Raw genomic sequence first — 22,500 nt, forward strand, 5'->3', positions numbered from 1 at the left:
ACACACACACACACACACACACACACACACACACACACACACACACACACACACACACACACACACACACACACACACACACACACACACACTCAGAGATAATGAACTTGGGCGCCCTGAAAGCGCTTGCCTGTCCTGCCCGCCCGGCCGTCAGCCAAGCTGCTGGTTTTGATCAGTGCTGCCCAGCCCAGTAGATTAACTCAGCTGCCACTGAAGGGAGGCTCTGATTCGATCATCACCATTATCATCATCATCTCCAGAGAGATGAAGCTCAGTCCGTTGTCAAGCCGTTTGAATGAAAGCTGCTCATTATCATCACAGAGACCACAACTGGAGTGGCTGAGGAAGCAGTGCTGGCCACCCGTGTTGCCAGATTGGGCGCTTACCCGCCCACTTGGGCTGCTTGGGATAGCTGTCTGCGGGTAAAAAGTGGAACGGCCATTTGGCTTTTTTTTTCTTTTGTAGCTTTATGCCCATAGGAATCAATGCAATTTCTTCAAATTGGGCGGAATTTTAGCGGCTCCAGGCGGTTTTTGAGCTCCTTTTGGGCGGGATTTGATCAGACACATCTGGCAACAGTGCTGGCGGGCCACTCTCTTTCTCTTGCTTTTCGAGTGGGGCCTTTTTTGTTTGCATGTTCAAAACAATGGCAACGATGCAATAACACTCACAGTGGGATTGCTTTAGACCAGGGATGTCAAACTGAGGCCAGGGGGCCAAATTTGGCCCGCCGAGCCATTTTATTTGGCCCGCCGAGCCATTTTATTTGGCCCGCGAGATCATTTCAAATGTGTGTTACAGCTGGCCCACATACACACATTACAGTAACATAGAAAATATCACTTGAAGGCAAAACTTTGGGCATCACAACAATTATGTGTGGGTCCAGGTTAGCGTGACTGCACATACTAGCAAATAGAAGTACAGTATAAGATAGCATAAATAATACAGTAGTCTATATATGATGGGAATGCCTTATTTGCCTAGTCTTAAATGTGTGTCCTTTATGAACACTTTCAGTACACTTTTTAATAGATATTGAATTCGGCCCATGACTTCATCCCAGATTTTGATTTTGGCCCACTGTGAATTTGAATTTGAACCCCCTGCTTTAGACAAATGACCAAAGACATTCTCACACACAACCTGAAACAAACATGCATGGAAAATGTCCTTGACACACATACACACACGCACGCACGCACGCACGCACGCACGCACGCACGCACACAGACACACACACACACACACACACACACACACACACACACACACACACACACACACACACACACACACACACACACACACACACACACACACACACACACACACACACACACACACACCAAAGCCCAAAGAGGACACAAGGTCCTCAGAGCAGACAGGCATTCACCTTGGAGAGACTCTCCTCCTTTTGCAACTCCTCAAGATTCTCTGGCAGCGGCTGCTCCAGTCTGGCTTTGATCTCTTCCAGCTTTTGTGCGCCGTCGGCTAGTCCTGCCTCACAGTGCTTCCATGTCTAAAGACCAACAGACAAACAAGCCGAGGGGCAGAATTAGAAGTACAGTAGCCTAAAGAAATTACAAGGAGCTACCTAACAACAATCCTTAAATTATAAAATAATAAAGTTTCACAATAATAACATAATAATAATAATAATGATAAACTAAAAAAGTTCAGAGAAACTCACAACTGTAAACAGATGATCATCAAGCACACCACAAAACTCAGAATACTGGTGTAATGAATGAGGTATTATGCAGCTCAACAAAAAGTAACCTTTGTGCCTGAAGTGCAGACATTCATTAAAATAAATTGAATTTTGAATTTCCCGTCAGCGAACAACCAACAAACTTGGATGACAGCTTTGACAACTGTTAGAGGCAAAATTGTGATAAACAACAGGCTGCCTGCTCGATGGTGAGTAAATGGTAGGCCTACTGGGTGGTTGACTGAATGACCCATGGACCAACTGACAGGAAGGGAGACTGACATTATGATTGATTGACAGATTGATATTCAGACACAGATGTACAGACGGACAGTCCAAAAGACATATTGACTGGCTTTTAGACACAGACATACAGACAGTTTGGCATACAGACACACATACAGACATACAGACATACAGACAGACAGACAGACAGACAGACAGACAGACAGACAGACAGACAGACAGACAGACAGACAGACAGGCACATTGACTGACACAGGCGGATGGACAGACATTGACTGATATGTGTGACTAATGTCATTGAGGAACACAGAAATCCTGAAATGTCTTGGCCCCTTCAATACAAATTAAAACGTACTGCCTAGTGGAATCTACTAAGAAAATGATCAAATTTATTACATTGGTGGGACAAAATGTAACAAAATTTAAGACCTCAAAATGTAAGAGCTGTGTATTACGTTGGCAGAAGGCAACAATTATTACGTTGGCAGGACATTAATACGCTGGTCTGGCTATTACGTCTGAACTGCACACTTTTTTATTACGTTGGCAGGGTTATTACGTTGGTGGGAAGTTATTACGTTGGTGGGTGTTACAATCCACCCAAAAATGGGATTATTATTTGCGACTTTCTCAGTTTTGCCTGGGCCTACTTGTGGCCTGTTTTCTTGCGGCTAGTCACATCGCAGACAGGCATAAAGGCAGTCAGATATAGCAGACTCATTGGGTTAATTCCAATATGCGGATTCCGTCCTCGATCTGTGCTTGTGGCCTTGCGTTTCGTTGACCCCTCCCTCCATGGAGAAAACAATTAAGTTACCCTGCTGTCAGTCTAGCCGCAACAATTTCTGGGGGACTATTCTTCATTCACCATACCGTTTTGCAAATGAGAAAATGACATTAGAGTTCAGCTTTTGTGAGATATTGAAATACCATGTTATTGTCGGTGACGTCATCAGGAGATCACGAGGAGGCAAGTGAGCAAGGGAAGACGGGGGTCCGCATATTGGAATCCACCCATGGACAGCTGTGATGTATGCTACACTACGTAGCTGGTTCTATTTTGGTATTGAAGCTGCTTGCTGCTGTCAGGCCTCTGTATCACGGGCCGCGATCTGACCTGGACTGTTGTGCTGTGGGATTTCCCGTCCAGCGGGACTGACAAAAAGTGTTTGCTTTGGAGCGCTTTCATGTGCAGGCTCCAGGCGCTTTAGCCGGCTCTGTAGCACTTGCTGCAGCGGAAAAGGGGCGACGGGTTTCAGCTTGTGTCCGTCACGCCGCGCTGGGCCCTCTGTTACCACCGACCAAGCCCAACTTGTAAACAGTGATGTCACCCTAGTGGGTTCATTTCAAGCCTCATGAATGAACCAATCAGGTGCTGAGTAATGGGAAGGTGTGTCTTTCTTTGTCTGACAGCTGCTCAGATTTCTTTTTTTTTGATGACCTGGGTTTGACGGGTAGAAATATGTACAGGCACTCTAAAAACAGCACCTAATTGAAATATCATTTCATTGGTTTCTGAGGTTGTAAAATATGAATGATAATTTTGAATTTTGTGTTGCCTCCCCCTTCCTATAGTGCTTAACGACATTTCGAGGAGCAGAGCTTCTCTCTGTTATTCCCTATGAGGTGCAATTTTGCTTCTAACATGTAGGATGATCAAAAGAAATAAAATAAGAATAAAACATGGTTTGAAAAAAATAGAGCCTGTGTCGATACTCACAAGCCTGTAACACCAAATGTGGTCAAAGTTCATTTATTCTGAGGCCGTTTTCTTTGGGTGTTAATGTAACAGACGGGATTAATCTAATCCGTCATTACCCTGCTGCTGTTGCAAAAAAAAAAACACATCTACACCCCTTAAACCCTGGGGTCTTGACATGCAACGGCATCCAAATAACACCCTCTCATCCTCACAGCTCAGCTTGCCAATATTCACAGACTTCACGGTCTTAACATCAAACCTCATCCACTTACAGAGTGGACTCTGATGAAGATGGTCTAACCATCGGAATGTTAGTCATGTTGTGCACTTAAATAATAAAAAACACAAAGAATTACATCTATGCTGCTCCGGTGTTGTCCCTCAAGTGAAAAAGAATCGAACAATGTTGCAGACCTTTAGCTTTTCCTTACAGTTCAGAATATTTACAGACTTGTGTAGCTTCTTTGTGCAGATGGACGCGCCGGCACGGCAGGCCTATTCATTCTTTTCTGAAACTACTGTACATCACAAAAAATACCCTTAACCCCTTAATACATGGCATTATAAATGAGCCGTTACCAGCATGGCATTGACCAAGTCGTAATGTATTACTAAAGGCCCTGTGCACTGTCATAGCAGTGTAGTACTATAGTAGTTAACTTTCAATGTCTATTACACCGTGCCTCAGGAGGTACGGCGTGCATTAAAGGGATATGCCACTATTTTGGAGCTTATTACAGCTAAAATCGATGGCCAGGGTTTATAAAGGTGGTGAAGTGTATTATTTTTCATGTAAGCCGTTGTCTTGCTTTAAGACAAGTTAAAAGAGGGAGCATGTCGCTAAGCTAGTGAAAGTCAATGGATCTGTGTAGCATGCTCACTAGCTTAGCGACATACACCCTCTTTTAACTTGTCTTAAAGCAAGACAACGCTTCACATTAAAAATAAGACACTTAACCACCTTTATAAACCCCAGCCAACGATTTTAACTGTATTAAGCCCCAAAAATAGTGGCATACCCCTTTAAGGGGCTACGTAACGAATTAAGACTAGGACATTACAATTTTGGCGACAATAAGGTTAGAACAGAGGCTCTGCGCAAAGGAGTTAACTTCCGACTTCTCCCACTTGCTCTACAAGATTTCACAACATCAAGGATATCTGTTAGTGACAGACTGGTACAGTGGTGTAGTGTACTTTGTTTATGGTGGGCATACTGTACAGGAAGACAGATGCTGAGGCACTCAAGGTTGCAATTTTTTTTTACTTTTTTATTTGGCTACCATGGTAACCTTGAGTGCCTTAGCATCTGTCTTCCTGGACCAAGTTTGAGAGCCCCTACACTGATGAGCACCAAGGAAAAAGGGTGAAGACCCAGAAGCACTCCAATTACCTGCTTGTGGGTATACTGTACATTTGAGCATTTTTTGAAGTGGGTATACTGTATATATTTGTGCATTCTAAACAATGGATCAATCAATTTCAAGTGGGTATACTGAAATCCCTGAAAATTTGAAGTAGGTATACTCCGTATACCCGCGTTCTATGTAGACTACACCACTGGACTGGTATGAGGTTGAGACCATTTTGACCAATCACACTTGAAACGGTAAACCGTCATAGACAACGACACCTCGTCTGTCAGTCTGGAATGGACAACAGTTACAGTACCCTTTGTTTTGGACATGGTATTGCGTGACAGTCCAAAATGTATGTCATCCCACATGGTAAAGCAGAGGGTGTGGAGGTAGCTCTTAATACCCCCCCCCCACCACCACCACCCCACACCATTAACACTACACCACATCATCCCACCCCACACCACCCCTCATCTCCTCTCTCGCTCTACAGTGCAGCATGTGTGAGAGTTAGGCCAGCTGACCCATATGTGTACATCCATCCTGGCAAGATTACGGAGCTGATCTTTCATCCTCTGCTGCCTGGCATTTGCAGGGGCAGCGCAGCGCAGCACAGCGCAGAGCGGAGCGGAGAGAGTGGAGGAGGGGGGTGGAGGGGGGAGGAGGAGCGTACACTGTAGTGTACTGTAGTGTAGTGTAGTGTTAGCCTACTGTAATGGGATGGGTGGCCAAAGTAGGTCAGAGCAGAGCAGAGCACAGAGTGCAGAGTTGAGCAAAGCAAAAAATGGGGCCTCCTCTCAGTGTGGAGGCCATTAGCTCAAAAAGGCCGTCTGTTACCCTCTCATCATCATCACCCATCCCCCCCCCCCATCCTCTCTCTCACACACACACACACACACACACACACACACACACACACACACACACACACACACACACACACACACACACACACACACACACACACACACACACACACACACACACACACTCATCTTCTCCTTGCCTCACCCATATCCCTGACCTCACCCAAACCCCCTCGTTGTATCCCTCCCCATACCGACCCACCCTCCTCCATCATCCACCCATCCTTCACCCATCCTTCACCCCCTCGCCATCTCCTCACCGGTATGCCATTGTTGACCCAGCCAATGTCCTCACCAGCACTCCCTGGCTTCAACCTCCAGTACTCCCTCCACTACCCCCTACCCCTCAGTACACCTCACCCTTCCCCAACCCTCCTCACCCCTCCTCAGTACTAATCACCCCTCCTCAGTGGTCCTCACCCCTTCCCCAACCCTCCTCACCCCTCCTCAGTGCTCCTCAACACCTCCTCAGCGCTCCTCACCTCTTCTCAGTGCTCCTCAACACCTCCTCAATGCTCCTCAACACCTCCTCAATGCTCCTCAACACCTCCTCGGTGCTCCTCACCCCTTCCCCGTGCCCCTCACCCCTTCCCAGCGCCCCTCATCTTCCCCAGCCCTCCTTTCAACCCCCACCCAGCACTTCTTTCACCTCCCATCCAGCGTTCCCCACCCTCCCCAGCCCCTCCTCATCTCCACCCAGCGCTCCTCATCCCCACCACTCGCCCTCCTCACCCCTGACTGAGCTCTTCTAACCAACTCCAGTGCTCCTCACCACTCCCCAGCGATCCCTTCACCCCCACCCTCCCCTACTAGCCCTCCCTCCTCCCACCCCACCCCTCCTGTGATTACCCCCCCCAAACACACACACCCACCCACCCTCCTCACCCCTGACTGAGCTCCTCTAACCACCTCCTGCTGCAGATCCACAAAGGGCCTTGGCAGGGTCAGGGATAGAAAGGGGAAAAGGTGTCGCCAGTAATCACATAGAGTGTCAATCCACAGAGATGTCTTTTTGTGTGTCTCGTGTTGTTTTTGTGTGTGTGTGTGTGTGTGTGTGTGTGTGTGTGTGTGTGTGTGTGTGTGTGTGTGTGTGTGTGTGTGTGTGTGTGTGTGTGTGTGTGTGTGTGTGTGTGTGTGTGTGTGTGCATGCATGTGTCTATGTGAATGTTATTGTGCTCTGGTGTGTGTGTGTGTGTGTGTGTGTGTGTGTGTGTGTGTGTGTGTGTGTGTGTGTGTGTGTGTGTGTGTGTGTGTGTGTGTGTGTGTGTGTGTGTGTGTGTGTGTGTGTGTGTGTGTGTGTGTGTGTGTGTGTGTGTGCACGCGCGTGGTCTACCATGTGTATGGTATGGAGAAAATGATGAAGGCAAAGATCAAAACAGGAACCTTTAACACAAACTTTAAATACCGTGCCACCTCAACATTAACATTGAGGCTAAAACCATCTTTTTTTCAAATTACTTTCATTGATTGAGATATATTATATCCATACAGGATATATGACCAGACGGCTACTCTAATCCCGATGTACAATGTATTGTATATTAATCTGTCTGAGAACGGGATGGTGGCAACAGCTTGAGAAGAACAGCTTTAACATCAACAACGTCTCTCCTCATCTAATAAAAGCTCCAGTAAAAAATCACCCACTGCTGTCATGCTATGCAGTAAAATAATTGGGTTGATTGATTATTACAGCCTTGCGTTTAGACAGCTCGTTATCAATATTTGGATTAGTAACATCAGGATTACTGGATGAAACTGCACATGTTTTAGGCAGAATGCGTTATCATATCAAGGCTATGATGATTGGGATGTAATTCATTGAGACATGCACTCTCGAGCTTTATTCTAATCAAGAGGAGCGATTGTGCATACTCCATAGCTCATCTACACATCCACAGCTTTACACAAACTGTGTGTTTGCAGCCTGGCCAGAGCAGTAGTGTAGTCTACTTTTTATGGTGGGTATACTGTATATTTGAGCATTTTTTTAAGTGGGCATACTGTATATATTTGTGCTATTCTAAATAATGGATCAATCAATTTTAAGTAGGTATACTGAAATCCCTGAAATTTAGAAGTGGGTATACTCCGTATACCCGTGTTCTACCTAGACTACACCACTGGGCCAGAGTAACATGAACATCTTAACTCAAATCAGAACTCGATAGGAAAAAAAATGTTTTTGCCGCTAGGCTGGTTCTTCTAGTTTACTAGGCAGGGCTCTAAAGTAGCCTCTTAGTGCAGATGGGGTTGCCGGCGGGCCTATTCACTATTTGCTGAAAATGCTCAACTACATCATAACAACATTGCTATGACTATGAAGAGAGCCTTAAGTAACAGATTAAGACATAGCCATTGCAATTTTGGTGACAGTAAGGTTATAACATAGGCGCTGCGACAAGGGATTAACACCAGCCAACCGGCCAAAAGCTGGTGAAATATCAGTATGGCTCGTAGAAAGACCAACTTACCAGCGACTTTGACCAATTACTGTAGTGAGTGTGTGCTTGGCTAGTAAGATTAACATCCACAAACCATTTTGGCTGGTGTCAAAAAAAGTTAGTTTAGAGTCCTGTTACTAGGCTAGTAACGCATGTTTGCACACAAACCACAGCCAGCATGAGAAGAGTGGACAGAAGAGGGCAATATATATTTTTTCTTTACCAGTATGACTGATTCGGCCAGGGCCTTGCGGGCTCCCAGCAGCCTTTGCGTGTCCTCCCAGGCCTTCCGGAGGATGTCCAGGTCGTCCCGCATGTGTCTCTGAGGTGCTTGTGGGTGGCTCTGCTGGCCGTCCAACCGGGACACAAGCTCCCTTCCCGCCTCCAGAACCTGTGCATAGAGCACCTGGTGCTGCTGCAGTTCCCTCTGTGCCCACTGGGGATCAGATAAACACATAAGAGAGGCCGTCATGTTTATCCAAAGTGACATTCAAAGAGGACATACATATTCTAGCACAGTGTTTCTCAACGGGGGCGGTACAGCCCCCCAGGGAGCGTTGGAGAGCCCTGGGGGGGGGGGGGCGCGGGGGGGGGGGGGGGGGGGGGGTTGAGAAGGATACAGCTGAAAAGGGGTGGTGCTTAGTTGCCATTGAGGGGCATTAGTCGTCCATTTCATTTTTTGCAGTAATACGGGGGGCGTTGTCAGTCTTATGATGATGTCAAGGGGACGTTAAGAGGCTTGTGACGAGGCCAAGGGGGTGTTTCTTCAAAAAAGGTTGAGAAGCACTGCTCTAGCAAGTAGGAGATGAAGATTTTCAGTGGCTAAACATTCTATTTACATTTAGCAGACACTTCCATCCTAAGCAACACTCAAAAGAGCACATAAGGACTGTTTGATCAATTATTTCACTGGGTCGAATCAAAATCATTCCAACCCTTTCTAAAGTGATGGGCAAGTGGGAAACTAAAACTTGAGGCTTATCCATGTTTTCAATTGTACTGGATATGTACGGGTTTGTTGAATTAGAAGCAAAAGGCTATCCACAATGAAACAATTATATTTAAGAAGACTTATCTAACACTTCAGATACTTCTTTTCTGGTTACGTTTTCAAAAAAACAGAGTGGATATACTGTAATTAATTAATAATTCATTAAAATCACATCTACTGTAGATCCATCTGCTGTCTGTCTGTATTCTCATTAATGCCATCTGGCATGTGTATCTATGTCCACAATCTAGCTGCCCATTGCCATCACTGTCTGCTGATGTCAGTCAGCACTTAATTATTAATGGTTTACACTGTATCTGTCATCAGCCATCTTGGTCAAAAGAGAACTGTACAAACTGTACTGAATGAATGGATGGATGAATGAATGAATGAATGAATGAATGAATGAATGAATGAATGAATGAATGAATGAATGAATGAATGAATGAACTGTAGCAAGTAAACATCAAAAAAAGATAGTCAGGCATACAAATGTGCAAAACAGTTACAACAACCTGCATTCACTTTTCACTCTTCTACTGCACAGCCAAAACATCTGCAAAAAGAATGGCAGTTGTCTACAACTAAACTCTTTAGTACAAAATAATAATTGAGCAATGTAAGAACAATTGTTGATAAATCATGAGGCGTTTGTACAAAGACTTTTTTTAGATATTGTTTTGGGCTTTTGTGCTTTTATTTAGGATAGGACAGCGTGAGAGTGTGATCGGAAATGAGTGGGAGAGAGAGGGGGAAGGCCACTGTGGGCCCAGTGTGTACTAAGACTTATGTAACTAACCACAAACAATGCTTTCTGGGAGTGGCTATTGGAAGGCGTTAATCTTCAGTATCATTAGATAGAAACCAACCATAGTATCAGGGGTACTCTCTCAGTAGTATACTGCCACAGCGACGGGTTCTGTACCTTTATTTATGAGAGTGTTTATAAATGATATATAATATAAAGAGTTAATAATTAAATCATTTATGAACATTCAATGACTTCATAAACTATTAACAATGTGTAAATTGTAGCAGAGGGGGACAAACTCCTCTCAGAAACTTCTACCATGTATATCTTCTGCCTATGTCCTCAACTCAGGTGATGTCAGTAATTATCTACAGTATTTACCAAGGGATCAGCTAGTTCAATTAATTGTCAGAATAATATCTGGAATGCCCCCCAATCTTCCTGAATGTTTAAAAAAATGATTCACAATGTAATGCTTTAAAAATGTTATGATTTAACAATCTAACTTACTAGGAGCGAACAACCTCAAAACGGTGTCTGATTATGGATTTGCTACAACCAGGTGCTAAGGTTCAATATATTATACAGTAGGTATATCATTATATCCCCGAAACGCGGAGCGTCGGGGATGTAATGGTTTTGCGTGCACCGCCGCCACGTCCGCCGCGTCCGCCGCGTCCGCCGCGTCCGCCGCGTCCGCCGCGTAAGGTCTTTCGTGTTAACGCGATAACTTTTGAACGGATGTTTGGATTTGTCCCAGATTTTTTGGGTGAATGCTCTAGGGCAGGTTCATGAACTGATTCGAGTTTGGAGGTCAACACTTTCAAGATGGCTGAATTCAAGATGGCCGAATTTTTGTTTGGCCCATAACTTCTGACTGGGTGGATGGATTTCTCCCAGATTTGGTGTGTTAATGCTCTAGGGTAGGTTCATGAACTTATTTGAGTTTGGAGGCCAACACTTTCAAGATGGCTGAATTCAAGATGGCCGAATTTTTGTTTGGCTCATAACTTCTGACCAGTCGGATGGATTTCTCACAGATTTGGTGTGTTAATGCTCTAGGGTAGGTTCATGAACTTATTCGAGTTTGGAGGCCAACACTTTCAAGATGGCTGAATTCAAGATGGCCGAATTTTTGTTTGGCTCATAACTTCTGACCAGTCGGATGGATTTGTCCCAGATTTGGTGTGTTAATGCTCTAGGGTAGGTTTATGAACTGATTTGAGTTTGGAGGTCAACAGTTTCAAAATGGCGGAATTTTTATTTGGCCCATAACTTCTGACTGGGTGGATTGATTTGCCCGGCACTACCTTATTTTAACAGTTCACCATTTCAGTGAATCTACCATATTAGGTACAGTGTAACAATATTTAATACCATGTAATACTAGTGTAATACCAGTGTAACAAAATGCAATACCAGGTACAGTGTAATAACCAGTGTACAGTATTTAATACCATGTAATACTAGTGTAATACCAGTGTAACAATATGCAATACCATGTAATACCACTTACACAAAAATACATGATGTGTTACACTGGTATTACATGGTATTAAATATTGTTAAAATGGTTATTACACTGTACCTAATGTGGTATATTCACTGTAATAGTGAACCATTAAAACAGTGTTACCATTTGCCCCATTTTTTGCTTCATTTTCACAATAGTCATTTGGTTTTAAGCCTATGCACGTCATTGATCTATGTATAGATATTAAATATATTTCTTTAATATTTTGTATTTATCATATACGTTTATGAAAAGGTGGACGGGAGTGGTAGGAATGATGGGGGACTGGAAGCGTTGTGTTTCGGGGATATACCTTAAGCAGTCGAAGGCGACTGCACAGGCAGTCTAGTTACTAATAGAAGCCAACCTCAAAGTCCTGGATGACACTGCGGAGCTGATGGAGACTGCAGGCAGCCAGACCAGCAGGGGGCAGGAGGGGTTCCAGGTCGTTCAGCATCCTCCACAGCCGCCTCTGACCGCTGGTCAGCAGCCTCCACTGTCCCAGGAGCCTCTGCAGCAGAGTGCCACGGCTCTGGGCCAATCGGAGAGCCTCCTGCCAGCGCTCCTGTCGCCCGGTCAGCTTCATGACCAGGGCGTTGCTAATGACGACAGTGGAGGAAAAGGAACACACGCACGTGCGCATGCACGCACGCACACGCACACGCACACACACACACATGATCTACAATGCAGCACCTTTCGAATCTGTAAACCACAAGTGCGAAGCCCAATCATCACCCCATTAAGGTGTTAATGGAAAGGGAAGAAAGGATTTTCAAAGGACATTGTAACAGAACACACTGCAGTCTGTGAAAGCTTTCTGCTGTAGCTGGAAGTTGGTCTGCTTCACATTAACTACTGTCCCCAAATGGCCCCAGTGGAAAAGCACTGAACTACTTGTTTCAGAGACAAAAGCCACTTTCATAAGAGGTTAAAAGAAGTTTAGCCGATCACTGCCCCTTTGACCAACTGACCCTGTAGAAAAGATTGTGAAGACTGCATCCGTTCCAATCTCAGATTGTATTGTGACGAGAGAGAGAGAGAGAGAGAGAGAGAGAGAGAGAGAGAGAGAGAGAGAGAGAGAGAGAGAGAGAGAGAGAGAGAGAGAGAGAGAGAGAGAGAGAGAGAGAGAGAGAGAGAGAGAGAGAGAGCGCACACTATGTTTTGCCTGACTCAGAGTCGGCCTGACCATCCGAATCAATTTGAATAAAATGAATGTCCTACCCTCCCATCCTCCACCATTTCTCAAGACTCTCTCCATTCACATAGTATCCTCCTCTATCAATCTCTCCTCACCTGTTTCTGAGGTACCGGTACTGCTAAAGCGTGATGCCCTATGACTAAGTACAAAGTATATGTGGAAAGAATGCATGCATGGCAGGCCAAAAGCCTCAATGTTGAATTGCCTCCCATCATGAACAAGCCTGCAGGAGTGAACACATCCAGGGCAGGATAAATGCACAGGTTAGATATGGCTGCAGCCTAGGGGCCCCCACCTACCAGCAGAATTGTGACAGGATGTGATATTGAAAAACATCATGTGTCATGTTGAGTACAGTTGGTAGATACGTTATCCTGAATTCCTAGCTTGTAATATGACACTGTCTATGTACATTTGTTATGAAATTTGCCTTCCGGGGGCCCCACAACAACCTGTAGCCTAGGGGCCCCAGGCCATCTTAATCCGGCCATGAACTCATCAGACATACTGTATCAAAAACGTGCACTTGCTTTGATCATGCTCCCACTTTAATCCCATTTTAAGGTGAAGGGCACCTGGGAAAAAACGGTGCATGTAATGGAGAAGTTACTGTTGTTTTTTGATGGAGAGGGGGATGGTGAGTGCTGTAGTAGGTCAAACTATAGTCAGTCAGGTGGGTGAATTAACTGTCTTATGGTGGGCACTGTAGTATGACCTAATTCAATATTAATCACATTGATATGCCAGCAGCTCTTGAACTTGTTCTATTGATCTATTTTGATTGTACTGGGCTCTCATCATTGACCTCTTAAACCTCTTTAAGTAGAGACCACTGATTAAGTAACAGATAAGTAATAGTAACAATTGTTCAAAAACACTGTTGATATTCTGACTCAATAGCCAATGACATTAATCTGCTGCTAAAGTCATGTTGGTGTCAATTGCGTTAATTGATGCCAATATTGCTATTGACTGGTATTGCCAATTCTGAGTAACTGTCTGTTAAACGGTCCTACATCGCCATAGATAGACGTCCAACAACTTAAATCCTGATTTTTCCGAAAATGCCCTTCCTGCTTCCTGCAATCGCGTCAGATCAGACAAAGTCCAGACCATGAATACGAAATGGAAATGGTAGTATTATGGGATGGTCAGGACCAGGCTGATTTAAAGGTGCTTCATGCAATTAATTTTGATTCTGACAAATCATTGCAACCTAGTGTCTTTATGCAAAAGGTCCCGCCAACTACATTGTAACAACATAGCTAACAGGACATTACCAAGTGATTAACCCAATGATGCCTAAAGCACCTGCAAAAAACGCCTGCTGCGAGCCCTTGTTGGGAAAGTTGCCCTAAGCCTATAAAAACCTAAATATCTTAGCCTCTATTGCATATTAAACATAGGGCCCTCATCTTGTATTAGAATGTGTTCATTCAGCTGTAACACATTTTTATTTAAAAAGCTAAAATCTCAAGAGCCTGAATGCTGCGTATATGTGTCTCCAGGCACCAAAGGTTAAGCAACATATACGATTCATCAGGCTAAAATGGGTTAAGTATCATTACAATGCTGGTGACAATAAGATTATTACAGAGGCTCTGCACAAAGGGGCTTAATGGCTGAAGTAGTTCACAAAATAACACATCAAGAATGACATCATTCACTTACTTTTCTGACCCAATTCCTCCCACCGATCTGGGACTTGACCCTGTAACCCCTCTATTACAGCACCACATTCTTAAACCTATTATATCACAGCTGGCCATAATACACAAGATTTTGACCTAAAACCCTTCAAACAAGGCTGGACTGGCACTGAAAAATGGCCCGGCATTTTTGGCATAGGCCGGGCCCGGCCCCTAACACAGACACAGGCCTCTCTAATATTGCCTGACTCCATTGGCTATATTGAAGATGGAACAATGGGGCTCTCCGTCAAAATTGTGCCCCTATCTCCAGGAAAACAACAACATCAACGACAGTATGGGCCCCCAAGGACTGTCGGCCCACCGGGAAAATTCCCTGTAACCAAAACCAATCCCACTGGGGGGGGGGGGGGGGGGGGGGGGGGGGGGGGGTTGTCAGTTAGAATGTCCCAGAACAATCAAGAGTTTAGCTCCAATGTACTAGCCAGGTTGCCTCCTAGTGACACAACACCTTCGGCGGCCGAAGCCATCACGAAACATTGGGAAACCCTGGCCCCAAAATGACATTGCAAAAATCACTATAAACATGTTAAAATAGTTAGAAACATGTTGAAAATAATTAAAAAGTATTACTTCTACACTATTATCACATTGTTGTGATAATAACATAACTATTGTTGGTTTTTGTTCCGTCAGTTATATACAATTGCCGGGGGCGGGGCCACCACAAAAGGGGCGGGGTGTCGGAGGGGGTGTCGTCCGGGCGGGGTCACAACACAGTGTAGGACCACCACTGGAGGCACCCCAGCCCTGTCGGCCAGCCGGGGCGTCAGAGGGGGTGTCGCCCGGGGTTACAACTCATTGTAGGACCACCACTGGATGCAGCCCAGCCCTGTTGGCCTGTTCGCCAGCAGCTCACCCAAAGAGTGTACGGTAGATTAATAAAGATGATTCAAACCCCGCCCACCCAATGCAAAAGAGTGTGCTGAAGTTGGGTCTCCTAAGGGGGCGTTGTCCCCTCCTTCCTCTTCTCTTTTTGAGGTGTTTGCACAAGAAATGCGCTACCGCCATCTACAGCGCTAAGGGTACTCCATTTTACAATACATTACATTACATCACATTGCATTCGGCAGACGCTTTATAACCAAAGCGACTTTCAAAAGAGGACATAATCATAACCAACATCCATTTATTCTCAACCTCAAGACTCCAAAGGTCTCCTAACCGAGAGTCTCTCTAAAGGGGCGTTCACCCAACATCACATGGATACCGGAAAAGTACCAGAATCTGTCTTTGCCATAACCGAATGTCACTGAAGGTCGACAGTCATAAAATGTTTATGACAGGGACATAATGTTTATGACACGTGCATAACACTATTATGACACTATTATGACACGGTAATGACATGCTTATGACACCGGGGTCAAGTAAAGTGTTATCCAAGTATCTCTCTCTATAATATCTCTGGCTCACCTGTTCCCTGTAGGTCCGCTGTCCAGAAGCTGCAGGGCCTCCTTCACCACTGACTGGAGGAGCTGGTGGCCACCAAACATCTCGATCTTCAGCTTCTACAGGGAGAGGGACCAATAAGTAATATAAGGCCAAAAGGTCATATTTTGGGTACTACAGAATAACATTGTGAACTTATTTCCAGAGCAAACTGACTGTCATGCCACTGAGCCTGGCTCTTATAGCGGTATAGCGGTCAGAGCCCCAGTGTACTACCCAGAAGGTTGGGGTCCGAGTCCTGGCAGTGCAACTCTACTCCCCTTTGCAACATGCAGATTCGTGTGTTTGTTTTACATTAGCATTGGGGAAATTAAGAAAAAAAACAGAGTGTTAGTCCTTTTTTAACGACCTCAGGATTTAAAAGTGGGAAAGTCCATGCAGTCTGTGTCCTGCATAATAAAAAAAACACAACTGTAGAATCTCTGCAAGTAATTTTGAATTAAGGCAAATGGAGTCACCATTCAAACAAATTTGAATAGGTGAAAATGTAACCTACGTGTTCTCCAGGTGTTTTAAAAGGAGAACACATGCGAATGGCCTCCAACTCATTTTGAAAGACAGGAAATGGAACTGCTGTGCAAGTCATTTGCAGTAAGAGCAAGTAGCAAGATTTTCCATGCGATTCTGATGACTCTGGTCTAAGACGTGACATTGCTTTATCTGTTTTCCCCTCTCTTTCTGAATAGGACAGCTAAGGCTGGCTGAGCTGACATTACAAGTGGGGCTAGCTAGACAATACATAAATACTACATGACAAATAAAGGACATCACTGTACACAATTGTGATATCACAAGCAATCACTGAAATGAATGAAATAGAATGGAAATGCGGTGCAAAGTTGTTTTACTCTGATCTGGACTAAGATGTGACCATTTGCCATCTGTTCCCGCTCCCTGAAGTGTGCAAGTGAGTCACCTGATACTGATAGGCCTGCTCTTAGAGGCCTGGCTGAATAATCAATAAATACAGGACATGTTATTAGGCTACCACTGCTACCACAAATGATACTACGACTACTACTACTACTACTACTACTAGTACGACCCGTAGTAGGCCTCGCAGGATGATCAATTAATACAGGACATATTAGACAATTACTATTACAGACTACTACTGCTATCACAACTGATGCTATGGCTACTACTACTACTACTACTACTACGAATACTACTACGAATACTACTATGACTACTATCACCACTACTACTATGACTAATACCACCACTACTACCACTACCACTACCACTACTACTACTGGATGACTACAGCAAGTCACCTGATGCTGAGTCAGCTGATCGCGGAGGGCTGGCTGCAGGGCGCACACGTCTGAGGCCAACAGCTCTGCCTCCATCTTCTCCAGGAGCCCAAACCAGTCCTCACACCTCTGCTCAAAGCTCTGGTTGGACAGCTGCACCGCATACAACTCCCTGGACATGTGTAAAAACCACATGAACACACAGAGAAGCAAAATAAAGCAAATGTACAACACTTCTACAAAAGGGCCGTATTTTGGCAGCATCTACCATCAAATTCAATACAATAATTCAAATTCCTATCTTTAATTTACAGCCGGCTTTGAAAACACACAGCACAGGACCTTAAACTTTTTTTTTCAATCTTTGTCGAGATTGTAAATAACCTTTATTGTGTTTACATAGTTGCCAGTGGGTGCCTGCAACTGTTATTCTGCTGTAAGCCGACCAGAGAGAAGCGCAGGGTGAGGCATTCTAATAAATACATAAATCTCCTGTACCAGAAGAAGAATTCCCAGCGCTTGAATCAGAGTGGAAAAGTACACGGCAAGAGCCATGTTGAAGAAATGACTTACCGCGCCGTGGCTAGTGCGTCATCTAACAGGCAGTCTCCCGTCTACTGTGTAAGATCTGCCAGATTACTACGGTATATCTCAACTGCGCTGTTTTCTCTGGGATTAGGGTCTGGAAACTCCAGAGAGCCCATCATGACAGATGCCTGGCTCGGCCAATGGCAGAGCTGCGAGCTTGGAGTTTGATGGTCTAATTCACTTTTAATGTAATAATTTAAACGACTCTCAGCTGAGGAGTCATTTCTCCGTATGGATGTAGGCCAGACCACACAAAACATAAATGCAAAAAAAGGGAAATTGGCTGCAGTGCAATATCATTGCATAATATTGAACGTTTTAAATGGGAAACTTCTCAATGCATTGAAATTGAGTGTGAGGAAGGGGCAATAAACTCTTGTTATTGCCCTATAACAGTATTTGTCAAAGAGATACTCCTCTTAAATGTCCTGCTGTGAATAAACATTGAATTGAGCTTACTCCTGTGTATTACTGACATGATGTAGGGAGCATTCATACTACAGGCCTTTTTTAACAGCCAGACACTCGAAACCAATAGTATTTCAAAAGAACGATACAAATGACAAGCCTGAGCCCTTCCAGAACAAACAGGGAGGCTTCTAAAAACCTTCTAAAAGGTCCTCACTGTAGAGGTAAAAAAAAACTTTGAATGCTTCATTTTCTGCAATAGATTGTTTGCTTTGACACCAATGATTTGCGGGACAGCTGAGGTTTAAAAATCAATGGTGCAGATGGAACACTATGTAGCTTGGCAAAAGCAAACCTTTCAAAATCTCCAGCAAAGAGCTTCCTAAGAATTGTCTGGAATGCAAGGAAAATAGTGATGCTTCTCAAGTGTAGGATAAAAAAATCACTTCAGCATGATCAGAGATGATAGATAAGGAAAAGACGCCTCAAGTTGTTTCTTGTGGAATCAATATGATGTAAGGTTCTGAGCTGCCATTCTGTGGCAACCATGCCCTTTGAATGGAGATCAGGTTTGCCAGATGAGACTGATGATTTCCATCCCAAAAAATGCTCAAAACCCGCCTAGAAGCAGAAAATCCCTCCCATTTCTATGCCCAAAAATTACCCAAAAAACCTCCCCAAGTGCCATTTTTACCCGCAGACGGCCATCCTAAGTGGTCCAATTGGGCGGGAAGTAGTCGGGTGTCAGCGGCGTGGGAGCCGGCTCCGCTCCGCGCTGCATTTGGAAAATAGAACTCGAGCGTGATGATCAAATGAATGGCAAAGTAGCACTCTAGCTTTGGCTGTGGGGGGGTTTTGAACAGGACTGGCCGCGCACGCCGACGCTGTCAGTGTGAAAGGCAGAGTAGAACACACCGGCCGAAACTAAGCAGAAAGACCTCATTCATCTCCTCTCCGTTCCGTTCAGCCTTTGTGTGTCTGACGCCCAAAGGGACATGGAAGCCATATGGCACACCAATGCCGGGGTGGCCATTATAACTATCGGGAGATTTCCCGGCCCAAAATTTGGGTGTGGCCCGTTGGACGATGAGGAAATATTTTTAAATTCAGTATTTTTCTCACTTGGGTTATTCTGAATGCAATGGTCACTTGTAGTCTGCATAAATATTCACCATGACAGCGCAGCCACCGGCAGCACCACAGCAGATTATTAAGGTGCAACCATCTAGGCACCAAAGAGTCCATGAGGATGCGCGGCGAAATGCGCGAAGAAAGGTGCACTTTCTGTAAATCTGCGTGTAGCTTAAAATAGTCAAATTAAATGCATCCCTTTCTACTACCTCAACCACAAGAGAAGTCGGCAATGAGGAGTCAGAAACGTATAGGAACAAGACAGTGTATGGGTTATAATTCAACTCATCTTTACTTTCTTCAAATAATATTTTAAGTTCGTGGCAATTGGCGTTATTTGACAGCGACTTGAGAGCCCAGACATGGCGCGAGCACTGGAGAACCGCGGTGGCGTGTGCTTAACCCGATTTGTACCATTGAAGAACAGCAAACGAGCGATTAAAAGGGGAAAGAGAGCGAGCAAGAGAGAGAGCAAAGCGCAGGTAGGACTAAAGAAAGCAAAGGTGAAGTGACAGCTCATGCCATTACTCCCTCCCAAGCATTGCATGGAATGCCTCGCGATAAACAATCTGAATGGTTTGTAATGACCCTTTTGAAAGCTTCAGTTAGTTTTCAAACGTCGGAGGGAATAAGAATGTTACTTGACGCAACTCACAATCAGCTCGACAAGTTTTGAATCAATAATGGCCACATATAGTAGCATGACAGCAGTGCGCAGGTGAATAGGCTCAATAAGAAGTCCAGTAACACAAGTAATAGTCGACAATCTTGGCATGAATGTTTGCAAATGAAATGTGAATAAAACGTTTGGTGATGTGACAGTTGCGACGAGAATGTGAGAGGGGGGATAAATTGATATGATATCTCAGCGGGCGTTACTAACTTCACGGCTCTGTGTGAGTCCAAGAATACGCTCAAGCAAGGCTACAAATGCAGGGTGACTTCTTGCTGCCATCGGTCTTTTGTAGGCAACCCGACATCGAACAGCTTTGCGCATCAAAGGCGTGTCGTCATTGTTTTTTTCCCAAGTCAACAGTATTTGTCAACTGTTCTTGGCAACGAAGCAATGATTTGGATAGGCCTTCTGTAATTAGGCCTACTGTAAAAGCATTCATTAAAATGGCCATATTATGGGTAGCCTATTTTAAAAGAAATACAATTTAATAAGAATGAAAAAAAAACCATGTATTGGGGATATCAATTGTTATTGAATCTGAAATTCATTTTGCATCCCTGAACAAGACTGATTTAAGTAAGGACAAGACATAGCCTACATGTGGGCCTAACACCACGGGACTATTGCACATTAGTACCATGCATGTGGAGCATCAGACAAGCAGAACATGGAGCCTGACTCCACAGTAAACCACACTCACATCCACAGATACATGCAAGTTGTTGAGAACTTTTTGTGATGGCAAATGCAGTTTGATTGACCAAATATAGCTTTTCTTTTTTTTTGTCATAGCCTATTTGTTTCAATTTGAATTAGCCTACACTTTGTAAAGTTAAAGTTTTCTGTTAACTTGACAATATACTCTACTTAAACATGAGTCCAATAAAATGCATTGTGAGCGATTTTCCATATCAAAGTGGCCTAGATGTGAATTAAAATCCCGGCCTGATTACAGGGCCCACTCCGGGCCTGATGGCACCTTAGAACCTTACATCATATTTGATTCCGCAAGAAACTCCTTATGAACCCTCCCTTCGTCATCAAGCGTCTCTGGTATGACCAACCATGTTAGGAGGTTGGCTTACGTGTAGACCTGTAGTGTCTCACCTGTATCTCTCGGAGGCTTGGGTGAAGATGTGCAGCCACTGCTCGTTGAGGGAGGAGAGGCGCCCCTTAGCTGCCTCGGTCAGTCGCAGGCCACCCTGCAGCTCATTCAGGGAGCCAAGGTCAGGCGCATGGCCACTCAGCTCCAGAAGACCCCTCTGATGACCAAACAATGACCAACCACAAGGTATGAATATAATATGATTACTATTGTTTTTGCATACGGTACAGAAAAATAGATACTGGGTATCATTATCATAACACATTTTCTTATAGCTTGATCAATGAGAGTTGTCTACCGCTGATCCATCAAGTTCTCTTGATTAGTGCTGTAGTTATCAAAAGACTAAATAAAATCTTTAGAGTACTTTTTGCCCAGAATCATTGCTTAAAAAGTTAAAAGCTAGTGTATCATCAAACTTAAGAGTAGTTTTTGCCCAGAATCATCGCTCAAAAAGTTAAAAAAGCTAGTGTATCATCATCTTGGGTGAGGCACCTTTACGTTGTCCAGGCTAGCGTTGGGTCTGAGAAGACCACTCTCGTAGCCCCTTAGATGGAGCTCTAAAGACTCAAGGCTGCTGTTGAAGTTCTGATGCTGATCCAGGTCCCCCTAAAGTAAATAACATTTTAATTAACTTTATTTGAGAACACATAGAAGGTACTTAGAAATCAAACCTTCTGAATAGTCCACAAACATCAAACCATCATCACCACCGCTCACCTGAAGTTGCTCCCGTCTCATAATCAGTGCCTGGCCCAAGTGAACAATGTCACGTGACAACAATCTTGTTTCTGATTGGACCATGGCAGCTCCTTGGGGTTCTATCAGGCCAATCAGGAGCTTGGCTGCCTCCAGAACATCACTGACACTGGTCTGCAAGACCTCAATCCCCAGTTCCATTTCCTGTTGGATGATGTACAGAATAAGGGTGTTTTACAGTCAGAAACCCTATTGGCATACTATACATTATAAACAATGGCAACTTCATTTTTTACGTAACGTAAACTGGCTGCAACGTTTTTACAGTGTATATTAAGTATATTCTAAAGTACAATGATGCCAAAAAACATTGCATAGCATTCCTTTATGTAAGTGCATGTTGTTTCTTACACTGATGGCCTGTAGGCTGAACTGGACATGCTGTATGGGGTCATCCACCTCCTCCACTCCTCCGTCCTCAGGGGGGCCTGCTGGTGCGGCGGCCAGGCCAGGGGCCTGCTGCCACAGCTGGGTGAGCTGGTGTGCACAGACCCCCGTCAGGCGGCTGTACTCCTGCCACACCTTCAGCAGCTCCTGGCTCTGCTGGTGCTCGGCCCTGGCTGCCTGCACTGCGGACATCCACCTGTCACATGAGAAGACAGCGGCCCACAGTAGTCACATCTCACGCAC

At 44.6% G+C, this 22,500-nt stretch overlaps 1 protein-coding gene across 1 annotated transcript in view; it reads right to left on the reverse strand.

The window, feature by feature from the left end:
- LOC134468224 (nesprin-2) overlaps nucleotides 1-22,500 on the reverse strand; it is a 270,548-nt gene that overhangs the window by 52,542 nt on the left and 195,506 nt on the right. The window contains exons 90-98 of the mRNA XM_063222166.1: nucleotides 22,222-22,453; nucleotides 21,832-22,014; nucleotides 21,607-21,720; nucleotides 21,114-21,268; nucleotides 17,225-17,375; nucleotides 15,912-16,006; nucleotides 11,953-12,184; nucleotides 8,554-8,766; nucleotides 1,397-1,522 (exon numbers count right to left, since the gene is read on the reverse strand). Of these exons, the coding sequence (XP_063078236.1) occupies nucleotides 1,397-1,522; nucleotides 8,554-8,766; nucleotides 11,953-12,184; nucleotides 15,912-16,006; nucleotides 17,225-17,375; nucleotides 21,114-21,268; nucleotides 21,607-21,720; nucleotides 21,832-22,014; nucleotides 22,222-22,453 (1,501 nt within the window). The remainder of the gene's footprint in view (nucleotides 1-1,396; nucleotides 1,523-8,553; nucleotides 8,767-11,952; nucleotides 12,185-15,911; nucleotides 16,007-17,224; nucleotides 17,376-21,113; nucleotides 21,269-21,606; nucleotides 21,721-21,831; nucleotides 22,015-22,221; nucleotides 22,454-22,500) is intronic.

The sequence above is a fragment of the Engraulis encrasicolus genome, chromosome 18 (genome assembly GCF_034702125.1).
Source record: "Engraulis encrasicolus isolate BLACKSEA-1 chromosome 18, IST_EnEncr_1.0, whole genome shotgun sequence".
In the NCBI taxonomy this organism is placed as follows: Eukaryota; Metazoa; Chordata; class Actinopteri; order Clupeiformes; family Engraulidae; genus Engraulis; species Engraulis encrasicolus.